The sequence below is a fragment of the Camelus dromedarius genome, chromosome 2 (assembly GCF_036321535.1).
Source record: "Camelus dromedarius isolate mCamDro1 chromosome 2, mCamDro1.pat, whole genome shotgun sequence".
Lineage (NCBI taxonomy): Eukaryota > Metazoa > Chordata > Mammalia > Artiodactyla > Camelidae > Camelus > Camelus dromedarius.
The window spans coordinates 3,720,798-3,739,874 of record NC_087437.1 but is presented as its reverse complement, the minus strand read 5'-3'; the positions used below and the strand labels follow the sequence as shown (position 1 = coordinate 3,739,874).

Here is a 19,077-nt window from a genome sequence, read left to right as displayed (position 1 = left end):
GTACAATGCTTTTAAAAAAAAAATCTAGGTATCATTTACATACAGTAAAACTCTTCCTTGCTAATATCAGTTCTGAGTGTTGACGGATGCACGTGGTCTTGTAACCACCACAGTCAGGACACAGGAGAGTTTCCTCCAGCCCCAGACCCTTATGCCTTTTGTGGCCATCTCCTCCTTCTGCTTCTTGTATGTGGCAACCACCTTCTGCCCCTATAGATTTGCCTGTCTGGGATGCTCTAAAAACGGAATCACGTAGGATGAGGCCTTTGAGCCTGCTTCTTTGACTTAGCATAGTGCATCTGAGGTTTATCCATGCTGGTTGTTGCATTGGTAGTTTGTGCTTTTTTACTGCTGAGTAGTATTCCACTGTATTCACTGTTACCTATTCACCAGCTTAAAGGCATTTGGATTAGTTTCAGCTTTTGCTGATTATGAATAAAAATACTGTAAACATTTGTGTATAGGTTTTGTAGGAAAATAGATTTTCATTTCTCTTGGATAAATACCTAAGAATAATTGCTGAGTCATATGATTAATGTATATTTAACTTTGTATTATTTTGTGTTCCCACCCGCAGTGTTTGAAAGTTCTGACTGGTCTACATCCTCACTAGAACACAGGGTTGTTGTCACCCCCCACCCCCAAATTCTAATAGGTGTATCATGGTATCTTTTGTGTATCTTTTTATGTGCTTACTTGCCATTTATGTATTTTTCTTTAGTGTCTACCCTATTAAAAAAAGTTTTCTTTTTGAATTTTGAAAATTGTTTTTATATTATGGATTAAAGTCCTTTATCAGATATTTGATTGGAAAATTTTTTTTCCCAGGCTGTGGTTTATTTTTTTTTTATTCTGTTAACATTGTCTTTCAAAGAGCAGAAGTTTTAAATTTTGATGAAGTCTAGTTTATCATTTTTTTCTTTTATGGATCATGCTTTTGATGTCTTATCTAAGGACTCTGTCTAACCCAAGGTCACAAAGATTTTTTTCCTATGTTTCCTTCTATAAGTCTCATAGTTTTAGGTTTTACACTAACATCTGTGATCCATTCTGAATTAATTTTTGTCTGTGGGTGAGAGATGGGTTAAGGTTCATTTTTATGTATGGAAATTCAGTCCTTCCAGTCCCATTTGTTAAAAAGACTGTCCTTTTTCATTGAAATGCCTTTTTACCTTTGGTTATAATACTTCCTTAACAAATTATTTGTAGGAAAAAAGAAAGCTATCTCCTTTCCCACAACACAGTAACTTCTTTGAACCAAGGTCTTTGGTATGAGATTATTTTTATTATTCTTTGGATCCTTTGTGGGGGTTTAACAAAGCCTGATCTGTGGTACACAAATCCCATAGCGAGAGCTGCATAAGAGGTGGGCAGCATTCACATCCACCTTGTGGACACTTCAGGTTTCCTATCCCCACTGTCACTTGACCTGTTTATGCACAAATATTTGTATGTCCTTTAAAAATAAGTGCTAATTGACATTTATTTTATTTGCCATTTTCCAGCTTCATTGACAGTAGTAAAATGTGTTACCCTCTTACTTCACTTATTTTGCACTCACAACTACAAGTTACATATTTAGAATACTGAATTTTCTGAAGTTATTTTCATGTCTTCAAAGCTTGTCTTTATATGCTTTTTTTGATTAGAAAATTTATTCATTAGTAATGTATGTTTATTGTAGAAAAATTGGAAAACCAAGGAACGTTAAGTTCAAGTTACATGTATTATAATCAGTCCACATACTCAGAGGTTATGCACCCACAGAGCAGCCAAGATAATAAAATAAACCATGTCTTTCTAAAAATGTGTTTAACAAAACCTGATTGGCACTTTATAGTGTTATGAGCCTGAACATTCATTTAACAAAGCTTCAGCTTTCCTGAAATCATTAGTTGTTATTATAAAATGTATTTTTAATGGCTGCACAGTGATTTGCTCAGGTATACCGAGTGTGTATAAACATAAACACACGGTAAAATATATGGTTGTATAACCATTTTCGTGTTGAAATTTGATCTTCCGTTTATTTTTTGTTACTGTAAATAATACTTTGATGATGATAATAGTAGCTGCCACTTACCATGTGCTAGGCAATGTGTGTGTTACATACACTATCTGTTTACTTCTGACAGCCCCCTTATAGAAGATAGACAGCCCCATTTCTACAGATGAGGAAATAGGGGCCCAGAGAACTTGGGAAACTTGAATGCAGTCTTAGCTCGTGAGTGGTGGCATTGGCTTTGAGACTGGAACTCAGGTCCTTGTGAACCCAGAGTTCCTCTTCTTGCTTAATGATTGATTGCACATTATTGTGCATAAGACCTTGTGTCCATCTCTCCTTGTTTCTACATGTGCGGTGTTGTGGATCAGCACATTTGTGAAGCTCCTGACACATACTGATGATCTGTCCTCTGGAAAGGTTTTAGTTTACATTTCCACAGACTGCTCTTCATAGTCTCCAGACCTCCTGCCTCGTCTGAGGTTAGATTTTAGGTGTAAGTACTAGTAGAAATGTGCTATTTTGCTCTTCCATGTCTTTCTCTTTCTCGAGCTCCAATCACTCATAAGAGCTGTTTTCAGAGCATCTGGAAGCAGTGTGGGTGTCTGCTTTGTTTTAGATTTATTTAGTGGGGAAAGTGTTTCTAAATTTGAACAGGACTCTGTGTGTGTGTGTGTGTGTGTCCCCTATCCTGACAGTTTCTTCCTGATACTTATTTCTCAAAGAATAAATCCTGTATTAAGTTTCCTGGGGGTATTGAGACAGAATGTATGTTAGTAAATATATGTGAAATCTGCAGTTAATTAAACATTTTCCCATTAGACCTTTGTTCATCCTCCTCTTCCATCTTTTCCCTGAGATGCTAACAGGTAGTGACATTGGACAGATTTGAAATTTCATTTTATCTGCTTTCTTCAGTTGACTTTTTGTCTGATAAAAATGCTAATTAACTCTGAAAACCAACCTAAAGGCAGTTAGAGAAGGAATAAGCAAGGTACAAACTGCATCGTTAGCCTGGGCACATTGTAGCATTGGCCATTTCCAAGTATGAGTTTTTGTGCATTAATTATGGCAGATGCTCTGGTGCTCTTCCCAAGAGAAAAGCTCACTGAACTGCTTAAAAGAGGAATTCCATAAATACTGGGGCCTTCTACCAGGTTTATCATGTTTCTGAATACTCAAATCTTTTCTACAAATACAAACAGATTATTTTAATTCTGTGAACTGATCTGGACTCCCCATGCCCCCCCACCCCCCGCCCCTGACCCCCTACTTTTTTCCCATTTCATCTTATGTTCATGGAACTCTTTTAGTCTTGGTCTTAAGTTTTTACTTCAGATCTCTTTGAGTAGCTTTTCTTTTATTAGTTTTAGAAACAAAGCAAAACTTTTCTTGTAATTTGCCAGCTCACTGAAGTTTCCCCTCATGTACTAAAATCATATCAATTCCATTCCTCATTAAGACATTTTTCACTTTCTCTTTCCATAATTCAATCACATGTTCCAAATCTTTTAACATTGCTCTGTCCTTTTGACCGAGAGCCAATTAAAAAGCAGTATGGACTGAATTTTGCTTAATCGTTTATAAAGTCCATTTGGGAATTCTCTAGTGTTTTGTTTATGATTTCTTCCAGTATGTTCTACATTTCCTGTTGGTAAAAATGAACATCCTCTTTTATTGTTTGTTTTTTATAGCATGCTTCTATTTGTATTTCTTTTTTTTTTTCCCCTTAGGTGAGAATTTTTATTTTTTAGTTGAAGTATAGTTGATTTACTCTCTGTGCTTCCTGGACTTGGGTGACTGTTTCCTTTCCCGAGTTGGGGAAGTTTTCAGTGATTATCTTCTCCCAAAATTTTCTCAGGTCCTTTCTCTCTCTCTTCTCTTTCTGGGACCTCTATAATGTGAGTATTAGTGCACTTCATGTTGTCCTAGAGTTCTCTTAAACTATCCTCATTTCTTTTCATCCTTTTTTCTTTTTTCTTTTCTAAAGTAGTAATTTCCACTCATCTGTCTTCTAGCTCACTCATCCGTTTTTCTGCCTCATTCAGCTTATTGTTGGTTCCTTCTGGTGTGTTACTCATTTCAGTGATTTTATTCTTCAACTCTGTTTGGGTATTCTGTATATTTTCCAGCTCTTTGCTAGAAACTTCACTCAGTGCACCTATACTCCTCTTGAGTTCTCTGAACATCGTCACCATCATTACTTTTAAACTTGTTCTCAGATAAATTGGCCTGTCTCCTCATCACTTATTTCTTATTCTGGGATTTTATCTTGTGCCTTGGCCTGGGAGATACTCCTTTGCTGACTCATTTCGTCTGTCTGTGTGTTTGTGGATTCCTTCCACGGGCTTTGGGATTATTATTTTCTTATTTCTGGTATCTGCCCCTAGTGAATGATCCTGGACCAGAGGCTTATGCAGGTTTCCTGGCAGGAGCTGGTGCCTGCCCACTCCTGGGTGAAGCTTGGTCCTGGATCTCTGTGGGTAGGACTGTGTCTAGAGGCCTTTGTGGCTTAGGAAGTTTGCTGATGGGTGGGTCTGTGTTCCCACCCTGTCTGTTATTTGGCATGAGGCTTCCCTATAGGCTGTTAGGTGGGGCTGGGTCTTAGTGCTAATGATCCAATCAAGATGTCAGCCTCCAGGAAAGCTCATGTAGATAAACACTGCTGGAAACATTCCACCACTAGCTTTTATGTTCCCTGAGTAAGCCGCAGCTGTCCCCCACTTCCCCAGGAGACCCTCCAAATCGAGCAGGCAGGTCTGGCCCAGGTTCCTGTGAAATCACTGCCTCTTCCCTTGAACCTGGTGCATGTGAGTTTCCGTGTACACTTCCCAAGCGAATGGAGTCTCCATTTCCCCCAGTCTCATGAGGCTCCCAGAGCCATGCCCCTGGCCTTCAAAACCAGATGTCCTGGGGTCTCCTTCTCTTCCAATGCTGGAACCTGAGCTGGGGAGACTGACATGGGGCTTAGAGCTCTCACTCCTGTGGGAGGGCCTCTGCAGCTTAACAAATCTTAAGCTTGTGGGTCACCCACCCGGGGAGTATATGTATTCCTTTTCATATTCTTTTCCATTATAGGTATATTAAAAGATAATATAGTTCTTTGTGCTATACAGTAGGGCTTTGTTGTTTATCTGTTTTATATATAGCAGTGTGTTAATCCCAAGCCCCTAATTTATCCCTCCCCCAATTTCCCCTTTGGTAACCATAGTTAGTTTTCTATGTCTGTGAGTCTGTTTCTGTTTTGTATATAGATTCATTTGTTTTATTTTTTGATTCCACATATAAGTGATATCATATATTTGTCTTTCTTTGTCTGGTTCATTTCACTTACTATGATAGTCTCCAGGTCCATCCCTGTTGCTGCAAATGGCATTATTTCATTCTTTTTAATGGCTGAGTAGTATTCCATTGTATAAATATACCACATCTTCTTTATCCAGTCATCTGTCCATGGACATTTAGGTTGTTTCCATGTCTGGCCATTGTAAATAGTGTTGCTGTGAACACTGGGGTGCGTGTATCTTTTTGAATTAGAGTTTTCTCCGGATGTATGCCCACGAGTGGGATTGCTGGATCATATGTTAAGTCTATTTTTAGTCTTTTGCCGAATCTCCATACTGTTTTCCATAGTGGCTGCACCAGACTAACTCCCTCCAACAGTGTTGGAGGATTCTGTTTTCTCCACACCCTCTCCAGCATTTATTATTTGTAGCCTTTGTTATGATGGCCATTCTGATTGATGTGAGGTAATACCTCATTATTAGTTTTGATTTGCATTTCTCTTGATAATTAACGAAGTTGAGCGTCATTTCCTGTGTCTATTGGCCATCTGGATGTCTTCTTTGGAGAAATGTCTATTTAGGTTCCATTTGTATTTCTACCAAACCTATTGACCAAGTCCCTGTAATGAATCCGTTTGTGTGCTGTTTAATTTTTGGTATGTTGTAAATAGTTTTCAGTCACCTATTTTTTTCTTTAATGCATGAGGTATCTTTTTATCTATCCTGGAAGATTTGGGGGCCTTGGCAGGTTATTTTGATGCCAGGGATTTTTTTTTCCATTAGCCTCTCCTTTAGTACTTACCTACTTTCTTCTCTTCAAAACTTTCTTTCTGTTAATGTTGATCAAGAGTCATGGGTGCTGACCACAAATATGACACTGAAGAGAAGGTGCCATGAGAAGAGAAAAGTGCACAGCCTTTCCCCCTTTCCCTTCTGTAATATTCCCTGAATGCCCTCTTTGCTGACAGAGTTCTGCTTCTTTCCTGTTGTCCTTCTCCACCCTGCTGTCTTCAGCCTGCCCTCTCCATCCTGCTCCCACTGCAGTGACTGTACTGTGTGCTTATCTTTCATCGGCACATGCCCCCTTTTAGGTAGAGAAACAGACATGAAGGTGAAAAGATGATTATTAGAGGAATTTCACTTACCCCCAGGTTTAATCCTAGCTCCGTGATACAATGATGTAGTGCAGTTTTTAGTCACTTCTGGTGGTTTTTTTTTTTTTCTTTCGATATCTAATTTCTTCAGGTGATAATTTTGTGTCATTAAAAGTTCAATATTTTTTCTCAACCAAAAAGGTCCACCTGCCCACCCTGGTGCTTTAAGAAGAGTTTTTCCTGCATGCAGCCATATGTCTCACATTAGTCTTCAGCTTTGCATTGAAATCTGCTTAGTCTCAAAGCAGCTGCTTTTATTTTTGAGTTGCCATCAAAGCTTTGAAATGGTGAGATCTTAACAGCAAGTAGTGAGTATGCTGGATGCGTGCCAAGTAGTCTGCTGCTGTACAAAAGAAATAGGTTTTCAGCCCAACAGTTGGTTTGTTACCCTTGTTGCCATTGTCAGTGATACCTGCAGTGGCTATAAAGGAGTGATTTGCAACAGTTCAGATGATTTGTAGCGGAACAAAGGCAACATTTTATCTCCATACAACCTGAGTGTTTGTAATTTGTAATTAGCCTTTTATCTAACTATTCTGTAAAATTTGCAGTCTTTGCTAAACATTCTTGTACTTCAGTGCTGTGTGCTACATGATTAATTTCTGCAGTAATGTAGAATTTTCACTTAGAAGATAACTACTAATACACCTTAAATATGTATGCGGCTCAGTCCTTTTTAAAGACACACTGTAAAGTTTCCAAATGGATTTTGAACCCCTTTTAAAGGAATAATTCTCTCCAAACATGAGTTACGTGATCCATGGTACCTAGAGGAACTAAGGATAATCAGTAATGTGATAGTAGACTTAAACTGAATCTTTTGCCTAAGAAAATAATCCTCTTTTTAGACTTCTATTAAATTTGGGAAAGAATCTGGGAGCTGTCTTTACAATGGTACTAAGATTCATTCAGTTGTTTGTTCATTCATTTTATATGTGTTTATAGAGCATTGGAGGTCCAGGGCAAAAATCTCTGCCCTCGTGGGGCTCGTAGTCTAAGAGAAGTAAATATATGTGTTATGTTCGGTGAGTGCTTGAGGGCAGCGACCTAAGCAGGGATGAGACGGAGGTTTCCAAGACAGCACGACCAGGAGCGGCGTCCCTGGGGAGGCAGGGGGGCAGGCCGTGGAGTGTCCGAGGGGCGAGTGTGCTGGACATGTTTTGGGAACTCTGAGGAGGCAGTGTGGTTCAGGGTGAGGGACATGCACTTCGTGCAGGACTTGGTAAACAGGGAAAGACTTGGGCTCCCATCCAAGACAGATGGGAAGTCATCGGCAGGTTCTGAGCACGGACGGTGTGACCTGACTTCTGTCATTAACAGTTTCATTCTGTCCTCTGTGTTGAGAACAGACTGCAGGTCACAAGGGCAGAAATAAGAAAACAAGTTCTGAGATATCAGCCCAGTGTGTAGCCAGTGGGTTCAGAGGAAGGAGGTTGAATTCTGGATGTGTTTGAAGATGGGCCCCCAGGGTTTGTTCTCATACTGCCTGTGGCATGGGAGAGAAAAAGAGGGATCAGGGTGGCTCCCCAAATTTAGAGCCTCAGCCCTGCAAGGGTGCACTTGCCATTGGCAGAGGATATGAAGTGCATGTGTCTGGGGAAGTCAGAGGGGTTCAGTTTGGGATGTTTAAGTCCGAGGTGAGACGTCCAAGAGGAAATGAGGGGTAGAGAGGGCATCAGTTTTGTCAGTCTGGCATTTAGAAGACATGCCTGGGCTGGAGATAGAAGTGCACCTAAATAAACCCATGTGACTAGGCGGATGATCCCTAGGGGGAGACCTCTTGCAGAGAAGTGTTGGGGGTGGGGCTGAGTGCTGCAGCGTCCCCTGTGGGACTGCCAGGGCCTGGAGCGGCAGCCAGAGGCGCGGGAGGAGGAGAAGGAGCCGAGAGGGTGGAGTGTCTCAGAGCCAGGAAGGGGGTGTCCCAGGAGGAGGGGGTTCCCCGCTGTGTTCAGGCTTAACGCCGGTGGGAAGTGGCCACCGGTGCTGGGAAGTGGCCACCGGTGCTGGCAGTGCCGGAAGCCTCCGGTTCTCAAGTGGGGACTTCAGTGCCGGGGAGGGGGGACAGGGGAGCTACTGGGGGCACTCAGGAGAGAAGGGAAGAGAGAAGTGGGACGTGGTGAGTGCAGGCAGCCCCCTGGGGGAGTTGTGCTGTCAGGAGAAGGGGAGAAGTGGGGTGGTACTGAGCTAGGCAGGGAAGGTTTGTTTCTGTTTCTGTTTGAATGGCGGGGCAGCAGCATGTCTGGAGCAGTGATGGTAGCGGTGCCGCAGCAGGGAGCCATTCTGGTGTCTGGTCTTAAACAGGTGCGAGGCTGGAAGAGTTGACCTGCACTAGAAGCATATTCCTCTAGTTCACGTGTGATGTGGGGGTGGGGAGGGTCTTGTCTGGATACAGAGGGGATGGTGGGATTGTGGAAATTTCCCTCTGATTCTATTTTCTGGATGTAGGAAACAAGCTTGTCAGCTGGGAGTGAGGCTGCAGAAGGATGAATCAGAAATCTGAGGAGGGAGGACTGGTGTGGACTGGTGCTGACTGGTGCTCCAGGGGGTAGGAAGGGAACGGTGGACTCTGTGGGCTTTAAGGTCACCGTGACTGGAAGGGGCGGGGCAGCGGTTGCAGGTCTTTGTGAAACGTGGGACACAGCCTCAAGCAGTTAGTGGGAAGTAGTCACGGGACGCCCAGAACGAGGCTCTGTGACTCAGGAACAGCAGAGGGGAGGACTGTGGGAACAGCCCCTGCTTTGTGGGAAAGTTGGGTTAGATCCCTATGGGGAAGAGTGGGGAACATGGGGGATTTGTTGATGGACTTCGGGGCACAATGAGAGCATTTCAGGAGACCAGGAGAGGGACTGACTACATGGTTTGGAGCGACGAGATCTCGTGGGCAGCTGGGGATGTAATGGAAGAGACCCTCATGATTCACGTGTGTGAAAGAGCGCGAGCAGACCCTTCGTCCTGCTGGCAACAGAGAAAGGGCTCCGTGGACACTGAGAAGGGCAGTGGCCTTAAACCTCCCGAAGACTGGGCAAAGGGGAAAGGCTGTGCTGGTTGTGTGCCAGTGTCGTGAGAAAACATGCAGGAGAGCTTTTCCTCTGTCTGTCCCTGGAACATGTCTGGAGTAAGGCTGTTTTCTCTTCAGAGCTTACACAAAATGGGATGAGTTGGGTAAGTTGTTTGGGTTGTATATATCTGATAGTGCCTTTGGTGAAGTTTGAAATGACCTTGTCAAATGAGTGTCTTAATAAACGTTTGGCTTATTCTTAAGCTTGGTCTCTGTGGCAGAATAAATACAGTTTACTTGATAATTTATTAAGTGCATAGCTTATTCTGATATTTCTTAATAGTGAAGGTTTTTAGTATGTCCTCTGTTTTAACAGGTTGCAGTATTTTACAGAGCTAGTCCGAGGCACAAGATGAAAATTATTAAGGTGGGTCTCTGAGAATCACATTGTTTTATCTCTGTATCCAAAATGCTACTTCCTGTCTTTCATTATGCTTGCATTACTACTGGGAGTATAGATTTGAGTACTAAAGTCAGAAGTATTGTGAAGCAAAACAGGTTTTTTTTTTAAGCCTGAAATGGAAACATCAATAGAGAATTTAGCTATCAGAGGAAGATGCAGAAGAAACCTTCAGTGAAATGTGCAGATACAACCTTCTTTAAACTATTGAACAGTGTACAAGTATGTTCTGACGGGTGTCTATAGCCAAATCATCCTGGTGTGAATAGGAATAATTACTTAGAAACTGAATAAATACAGCAGGAAAAAATGTTACGGGAGTGTGAACGATGTTTAAAAGGCTGTGGTGGTTTAATCTCAGTCGTATGTATACAGAGTGGCTGGCATGGTGTCCACCACTTAGTCCTCCAGTGCGGCAGGCCCGAGTTTCTCAGCCTTAGCCCCTGACACTGTGGACTGGATAACTCCTCGTCGTGAGGGGCTGGCCTGTGTATTATAAGAAGTTTAGCAGCATCCCTGGCCCCTCCCCTCTAGAGCCAGTGGCACCCTGAAGTCATAACGATCTGAACATCTCCAGACACTCAGATGTCCCCTAGGAGACAGAATTACCCCTGAGAGCATACCGCTGTGTAACTGACTCTGCATCAGGCTTTACATGTATAGTTCTCACACGTGGGAATGTTAATAGTGGCTTTTCTAAGCTTTAAGACCACCATATATTGAAGTTTATTGAAAAAGTGATGGTCTGTATAGTTTTGAGTCTTTAATCGTGTGAGGGGAGTGGGGAGGATTTGTTTAGCCCCTTATCTGTATGGAAGCAGCATGTTAATCAGAATCCCTCCCTCTGGCTTCTCTGCTCTGCAGTCTCTGCAGAAGAATGGTTCGGTCGTGGCCATGACGGGAGATGGGGTAAATGATGCGGTTGCTCTGAAGGCTGCAGACATTGGGGTCGCAATGGGTCAGACTGGCACAGACGTCTGCAAGGAGGCAGCAGACATGATCCTTGTGGATGATGATTTCCAGACCATCATGTAAGTTTTCCTTCCATGAGTGTGTGTCAGAGAACCTCCTCCCCTCCTTTCCCGCACCCTAGCCGCAGATTATTCACTGGAAGAGAATGCAGCAGTATTTAGACATTGCATGAGCGAAGCTAGTTTACTAGATCTGTTAATCTTACCTTGTGTTGTTTTGCGGGAAGATTATCTGTATGGAATGGACACAGTAAATGGGCTGTACACTTAGAAATACTCACTGCGTACCAGCCAGGTGTCACATTTTTCTGGCCACTGTTGTGGTGGCACAGTAGTGGACCTTCATGGGGCCTTCATTCTGGTCAAGTCAGGCTCTCAGAAACAAGCATGTGCTTTGGCCTTAGAGTGAGTATTATGAAGTTCCCGTCCATATCTGTTTCCTTACGTCAGGAGTGGATCACGTTGTCAGTGGTGCAGTTACGCAGTTTATTGTCTGAATAGCTTTGTTTCATCCACAGTTTCTAGTTGACTTAAGAGTCTTGTGTAATACCTGCTGGTCAGTCTGACAGTGTTCAGGTGGGGTCACTGAGCATCACCTGCTGGACGATCTGAGTCTGATTTCAGTGATGTCTCAGATGCTCGTTAACACACTGTGGCCTGAAGTGGAGCATGCGGGCCCTCAGGACCCAGAATTGCCAGGCTCTTGGAAGGACATAGTTATTTCACTTTCCATTCTTAGAGTCTTATAAAAATAGGGGAAGTTAAAACACATATTTTCTAGATTGAGCAAAACAATTGAGAAAATTTACATGAATCTTTGTAAACTGTATTGTTTCTATAATTCTAGTACAACATATATGTAATTATGTGTAGGAAGATCAGATACCTTAAAATCTATAATTCTGTATCTCATTGCTGTTTAATTCTTGACTTACATTAATTTAACCCCTTACCATGCATGCATCTTGTACCTTTAAGAAAAATAAACTTGGAGGGGCAAAGATTATTTTTGTGTTATAAATGTGTATTATTGTCTTCTGTGTAGAGATTTTAATGTTGAAATGTCTTTTTAAGAATAAAATTTTAACATTGTGTTATGAAATTAGTTTGGGTAAAGTGTAGCAGGCTTGACTTTAATTCCTTGCTAGAATAGTGGTTCCATATTTTTTTTTATTATTTTAATTACATGAAGGAAATAATAGATTCTTTTACTGATGTATGTGTTTTATCAGTTGGAGATTTGTTTTCAAAATTAGTTCTACATTGTTATAGTATTGTTGTATCCTTATTTTTCTGTGGTAATACTTTCTCACAATTTTATTTTTTAAATTTCAGGTCTGCAATTGAAGAGGGTAAAGGGATTTATAATAACATTAAAAATTTTGTTAGATTCCAGCTAAGCACGTAAGTTTGTAAGAAGTTTATCACCATGGGTCTTACAGATAAATTATTTGAAAAGTAGAATTCAAACAGAACTCTGGGAAGCTTCTGGGCTGTATTTCTGAGGGAGGTTCATATGTAAGTTTTCCAGTGTGAAAATTGAATTCTATCCTAAAACTAAAAGCATTATGATAAAGAGGTTCTAAGTGTGCAAATTAGATGTCTGTACCATCACCAAAGTATGTAAACCTTTGTGGCTTATGTGATAGCTCCTGAAGTAACTGAGGAAAGGGTGTCAACTTTTAGTGTTTCTTCTTGGTATCTTTTTCCAAAAGTAGAGGGCTTTTGTGTTGTGAAAACACTGTTATACACGTATCATCGAAACTGTTCAGTGTTCTCTGAGCTCAGTTTAAAATCTTCCTTTGCTTGCTGTTCTCTAACACCTTGAGAATCCTTTATAAAAATGCTGTGGGTTGTAAGGGTTAACTCTTAGCTTCGAAGTGTTCACACTAATGAAGCATTAGGTTACTTGGAAGTACAGGCTTCCTTTAAAAGAGCAGCAGTAACATGAGATTTTTAAATGCTAGGAACGTGATATCCTAAGACTTACACTGCTGACAGATTCTTTAAAACGACTCTCTCTGTCCACAGGAGTATAGCAGCACTGACTTTAATCTCACTGGCCACATTAATGAACTTTCCCAATCCTCTCAATGCCATGCAGATTTTGTGGATCAACATTATTATGGATGGACCTCCAGCGCAGAGGTGAGGTTTTTTCTGTTGTGTGTAAACTGGAAAGACAAGAATAGCATGATATCCTGATAATTAATCTCTAAGACTTCATTCATGGGTAGCCTTGGAAATCTTTGTCCTGCTATGTTTGTTAGGAATTGTGTAATGTGAGCATGTCACTCATTTTCTCTGGGTGCCCACTCGTGCATCGAGGATCTGAGCTTTTACACTGTTTGATGCCCAGCCTTAAGCTGAGAACAGAGCAGGGAACAGATGCAGTCCCTATCCTCGAAGTAAGCTTTTTGTTTCTCAGAATAGGAGGTGATGGGGAAATCTCTGGGTTTAGTGTTATTACGTACAATCTGTTGTGTCCTAGAGACTTTGAGGAAGTTTTGAAAGACCTAAGCAGCTAAGTATGTTCTTTTACAAGAATGGGAACATAGATGTCGCTTCCCAACACAGAGCGGCATGTGTCAGTGATCATTACAGCAATTGTCCTAGTTGAAACTTCCTTGTATGAAAGATGTTTCAAAGTCCAGTTGGCAGGTCAAGTATCTCAGGCCATTTTTGAAATAAGTAAACTTGTATGTTAATGACATTGGACAATCTTTTGAAATTTGATTATCAGTCCTGTCAAACTGCCAAGTGAACAAAAGAGGAGAACAGTGATAAAATCTGTGGTTATTTTCTAGTAATCACAGCCAGGGTTTTCTTTGTGATTCAACATTTTCTTTCCATAGAGGGCACTTAGTTTCTGGGATGATTGAGATCAGTGAGGTTGTGAAAGTAATGAATCCAAATCTTACTTAAAACTTGAAAGTAATTCACTTTCCTGTTTGTTTTGAAGCCTTGGAGTAGAGCCTGTGGATAAAGATGTCATTCGTAAACCTCCCCGCAACTGGAAGGACAGTATTTTGACCAAAAACCTGATACTTAAAATACTTGTTTCCTCAATCATCATTGTTTGTGGGACTTTGTTTGTCTTCTGGCGTGAGGTATACTCACTGGATGAGCTGCGTTGTTAACATGCATTCTGTACCGTAGACTCAGTTATTTTTGGTGTATTAAAGGGAAGGCTGGAAAGTTAGGAGCGCTCTTTGAAAAACAATAAAAATATTTAAAACTAGTTTGATTTCAATATTTATGGGTTACTAGAGTTCCTAATTCATATATTAGAGTAATTTAAATCTGCAGTATCAGATACAATAAAAATTAATATATGAAAAATCGGGAAGAAGTTAGAAAATTTGAGTCTTTACTATAGCCACTTAATTGTCATCAAAAAAGAAAGCTATTTTAATATCCAATATATGGTTTGTGAGAAGATGTTTTACTTTATGTAGACTTACAGCTGTTCATTAGGTGACTTATTCAGATGGCATGTAGGAAATTTAGGTTGCTTACATGTTTTATATCATAGACTAAGAGCTAGTTTATTCTAAGAGAAAGAAAATATTAACCTTTTGAAAGCATGCAGTATTTGTCCGTTACATTCAGCCAGCTGAAAGTCTTTTTCCCTCATGACAGCTACGAGACAACGTGATAACACCTCGTGACACAACAATGACCTTCACGTGCTTTGTGTTTTTTGACATGTTCAATGCCCTGAGTTCCAGATCCCAGGTACGCTTAGGAGATCGTGGCTGATGCACTGAGTTGGGTAGAGCGCTGTCTGACTGTACGTGGGCAAAGATGGCAGGCTTTTAGCTTTGCTTGCTGTTGTAGCCACAGTTACAGCCCCAGATACAGCCTCCCCACAAACATGTGCCTGCAACCATGTGTCACAGTGCGGAGGGCAGCCGAGGTACTAAGCCCAAACTTTGGCCGGAAGATCAAAGTAAATCACAGGTGTCATCACCCAGTTGTTCTTCTTTTCATTCTCTTGTTATCTGTAGCCGTGTGACAGGTTCAAGTTAACATCATCTGTGCGCGGGACAAACTCGTGGCTTCTGTGAAGGTGGCATTAGTCTTGCTTTAGAAGAAAGTGTTACTAGAAGCACAGAACAGTTCTGTGCTTGCTCACTGTTTCCCATTGCTTCCATCAGTGTGTCAAAGCTAGGGCATTGTAAATTTTCTTTTCTTCCCTGTATCTTAAGGTGGTTTGCCTTTTGTTGATCGAAGTGCTTTGGTAGAAAATAATGGCCTAGATCCTAATGGTACTTGGTCATATAGTATGTTGTTCTTGGGAACTAGTTCCATTTGAGGCCCGACTGTTCATTTCAGTTCTAGAGCACCTTGTGAGTCGAGCTGTACCTGTTACCACTCGCCACCATGCCTGAACTTTCCAAGTACAGTGAAGTGTCATTCATTTAGACTGATTTTCAAAGAAGCTGTTGTGTTTGTTTTTGTCTTATGAAAGGCACGTCTGCTTTTTCGATACACATATAAATAACTAAGTCCATTCTTTGAGAAAGGTTTCTAGATTATGCACCTTAGTAAATGATAGAAATGATTTAGCAAACTGAGCATATACAAATGAAGTTTCTTGTGCTTTGGAGTGTTCAAGTAAGTTTCTGTGGTCCTTTTTTTTTTTTTTTTTTCTTTCTTAATACTATCACTCTTAAGGAAAGCCCTTGATAAGGAGAAGCTGCTTTAAAATAGACCCGTATTCCACCTGAATTACTCCAAAATAGTAGTTAAAATTAAGAGATTTCATGGTACTGCTATTGTAGAATTTAGTCTAGCTTATTAAAAATTGGAGGTGAGTGTAATAATAGAGAAACTGCTTCTGTGACCAAGGAGTAATAACTGAACTCTCTGCTCTGCCAACAGACCAAGTCAGTGTTTGAGATTGGACTCTGCAGTAATAAAATGTTTTGCTATGCAGTTCTTGGATCCATCATGGGACAATTACTAGTTATTTACTTTCCTCCACTTCAGAAAGTTTTTCAGACCGAGAGCCTAAGTGTACTGGGTAAAGGAAACGTTATCTTTATGATTTATGTTATAGATGAGTTGTTGTGAGTGTTTTCTGATGCATTTGTTCTAAGACAAATTTTCTTTTAAAAAGTGAAATAAGAGGAGTGACTGGCTTGCTTTGAAAAATGCATGTACTGTTTTCTCATTTGAAGAAGTTTAGGGGAGTCACTTTTTTAACTCTGGGTTTTTAATTTTTTTTTTGTAATTTTTTTTGGTATCTTTTTTATAGGTTATCAGTTGTCAGAATCATATTTGGTGATTCTGAAACATAGCAAATCCAAACTTATTAGAGTAATTGTAGATTATGACTTTTTAACCTTGTATGAAGAAAAAAACTAGATTTAAGCTCACTGAAAACCAAATGGTTCTTCTTTAAAATTACAGGTTTGACAGTTAAACTAATATTTTTCTATTCTTACTTGCTAATTTGCACATTCTTATTTTATGAAATAACAGCCTGGCCTAAAAACAAAGTTTATTAAGCTGATGTGGAAGGTGGACATTATTCTTTCACATACCATGCACTAAATGTGTTATTGTAGAGTACATTTAAAATTAATCTTCCTATGTGAGTGTGAGTACTGATACATTTTATGATAATGCTACTTCTAATTCTTGGGTTTTTTAATTAATTTAGATATGTATGAACCACTATTTTTTGCTGTAAGTTGAAGTTCACCTTACAGTTGAAGTAGTTTAACTTTAGTGTTTTAATTTCAATTCACATTCCTTCCTCTTAAAAAAATGGAGTTTTGAGATAGGTACAGTTTTTAAAGCAGTAAATAAGAATGAGGTGGTGTGATACCATTGTAAACACATGGTCTTTAAACAGTGAGTTCCTCTGGCCTTTTAGATGGAGTGTATGGACATTTCTGCGTAATCTTCAGATAGACATTTTTAGATTAAGTTAGTCACCACTGCTTGAACAGCCTTTGAGAGAGGCTGTGTGATCTGCTAAGTAGGAAACTGTTGCTTGTGCTGCTGTTGGCGGCTTGGGGTCAGGGCAGCAGGGAGGGGACCTGGGCTCAGGTTCCCTGCCTCCTGCCTTTCCTCGCCGCAGGACTTCACGTGGGTTATTTAACTCCTTATTTTTAAGCTGAGGCTGATTGTGTACTTCATGAAATGGTTGTGAAATAATGTATTTTAAAAGCTGTGGTAAAATTCTAGAAGAATGTAAGCTATGAAGCTTTGCAACTGTAAATTTTAAAGAATTGTAAAACCCAACTTCTTTTCTCTCGTAGATCTGCTGTTCCTTCTGGGTCTCACCTCGTCGGTGTGTGTAGTGGCCGAGATTATAAAGAAGGTGGAACGGAGCCGAGAGAAGACCCAGAAGCACGCCCCCGCCACACCGCCGTCCTTTCTTGAAGTATGATGCATATTGCATTCTTTTATTTGCAGACTCGGAATTGTAGTCTGAGGATCATTTAGAGGGGCAAGTTCAAGACGATAATGAAGATTTGAGAACTTCTGAATTTTTCATTGACTGGAAATGGGCGTTAAAGACTTGATTTGAGACTTTAACCTGCTGGCAGTCCCAAATGAAATTATGCAACTTTGATAACAAATTCCTTGATTTAAATTGGCTTTTGCCATTGAGTGGAACTTTATAAAGCGTATGGGCAGTTATTTAATTTAAAAAAAAGGCAAAACCTGAACCACCTTCTGCACTTAAAAAGAGGTCTAACAGTTAAAATATACAATCTATCTTAGATAGATATGATTTTTTTTTTAATTTTTAAATATTGTACTATTTATGGTGGTGGGGCTTTCTTACTAATACACAAATAAATTGAATCATTTCGGAGGCATTCCCTTTGGTTTGGAGGTTGATTCCCAGGGGTGCCCTGTTTCAGCTGCTGTATTTCCTTTCCCTGCAGTGTAAGCAGCTCACCTACCTTGTGTTACCATTTTTGTATCTCACGTTTTTTGCACAGGATGTGACCACTGTCAGATCACTGTTCTTTTCTTTCTTTTTGTGATTGAAAAGCCTATACTGCAATTTGAAGTAAATGTTTGCTTTTCTTAGTAAGTGTAAATGGTTGCCTTTTTTTGTCTCTTTTGTTTTTTCAGTATGAGTCTTTGGTTCAGCAGAATTACTACAAGGCTATCGAGTGGCATTTAGGTAGTAGGGCAGCCATGTCTGTAACTGACACTTAGGCATAGAATCAAAAATATTTAAGACTGTTGGGCTGAAATTTATAGGAAGTTTTATTAATGTGTTATGCCTAATTTTAGAGTTAAATATAATTACATACTTTGTCAGATATCATTTTGTCATCCCCTAAATATAAATCCAAGTCTCTCATCTGAATATCTGAATTTTACTATTTTTAATATCTTTTTTTGTGTATTTTAAAGAACCTTTCTTAGGAGGTATAGGATGCTGTACGTAAAGAGTAGAAAAGCCACAGCCTGAACAGACGGTTCGGGAGCCGGAGGACGCGTGGAGGACTGCGGCCCTGCTACTCGCCTGTGTGCAGCAACCTGGCCGAGGCGGCAGCCATGCCCCGAGCCTGCCCTCTGCTCCCTTCTGTCTGTCTGTCCAGTCTCCGTGTTTCAGCGGGCGCACCGGGGAGGCGCGGGCTGGCCCTGGTGTGCCGACAGTGGTTACAGTAGCTTGGTGAGGTACAGGTCGTCGGTGTTGAGTATGCGGCAAATTTGGGCCAGAAATTCAAAATTTGAAATCAGTTTTCCTGTTGAATATTTCTCTCTGAAACAGAAATGAGTCTCAGGTTCTTAATGTTTAATTCTTCTTGAAGTTAGTGAGCTTTGTGCTTTATAATTCTTCATTTGTCAGCCTGTCAGGATGAAGCACTCTGGTTGTCATCACTAGTGTTACACTGCAGTGTTAGCACTGAAGTGCTGTCATTAACAGTTGGGAAGATGGCTCTTCTTTGGGTCCTTGGTACTGAAGCTCTTTAGTAGTAGGACCTGAGGTGTCTGCAGTTTATTCTGCTTTATTCTTTAAGGCTCAGTAGTCAAATGTACATGGAAGCCATTGTCTCGACTTTATCTTTAGTGACCGTGGGGTCTCGTATGTACATTTTGTAATGAGTTTTCTTCTCTGTTACAAAGACTTGAAAAACATGTTAAGTGCACGTCAGTCTTTTGCTGTCTGCATTTTAGGTTCAGAGTATGATTCATACGAAATAAATGTGCCTATCCTTTTGTTCA

At 40.5% G+C, this 19,077-nt stretch overlaps 1 protein-coding gene across 4 annotated transcripts in view; it reads left to right on the top strand.

Moving 5' to 3' along the window:
• The window catches only part of ATP2C1 (ATPase secretory pathway Ca2+ transporting 1), a 123,869-nt gene extending 104,792 nt beyond the window's left edge, over window positions 1–19,077 (top strand). For 2 of the 4 annotated variants that reach the window (XM_010979691.3, XM_031465624.2), the window contains 9 exons: window positions 9,815–9,865; window positions 10,763–10,929; window positions 12,205–12,273; window positions 12,901–13,017; window positions 13,832–13,979; window positions 14,512–14,607; window positions 15,757–15,898; window positions 17,145–17,269; window positions 18,262–19,077. In XM_010979691.3, coding sequence (XP_010977993.2) covers window positions 9,815–9,865; window positions 10,763–10,929; window positions 12,205–12,273; window positions 12,901–13,017; window positions 13,832–13,979; window positions 14,512–14,607; window positions 15,757–15,898; window positions 17,145–17,269; window positions 18,262–18,273 — 927 coding nt within the window. In that variant the 3' untranslated portion in view covers window positions 18,274–19,077. Of the gene's footprint in view, window positions 1–9,814; window positions 9,866–10,762; window positions 10,930–12,204; window positions 12,274–12,900; window positions 13,018–13,831; window positions 13,980–14,511; window positions 14,608–15,756; window positions 15,899–17,144; window positions 17,929–18,261 lie in introns of those variants that run through there. The other 2 variants (XR_004141048.2, XM_031465650.2) reach the window with 2 other exon arrangements.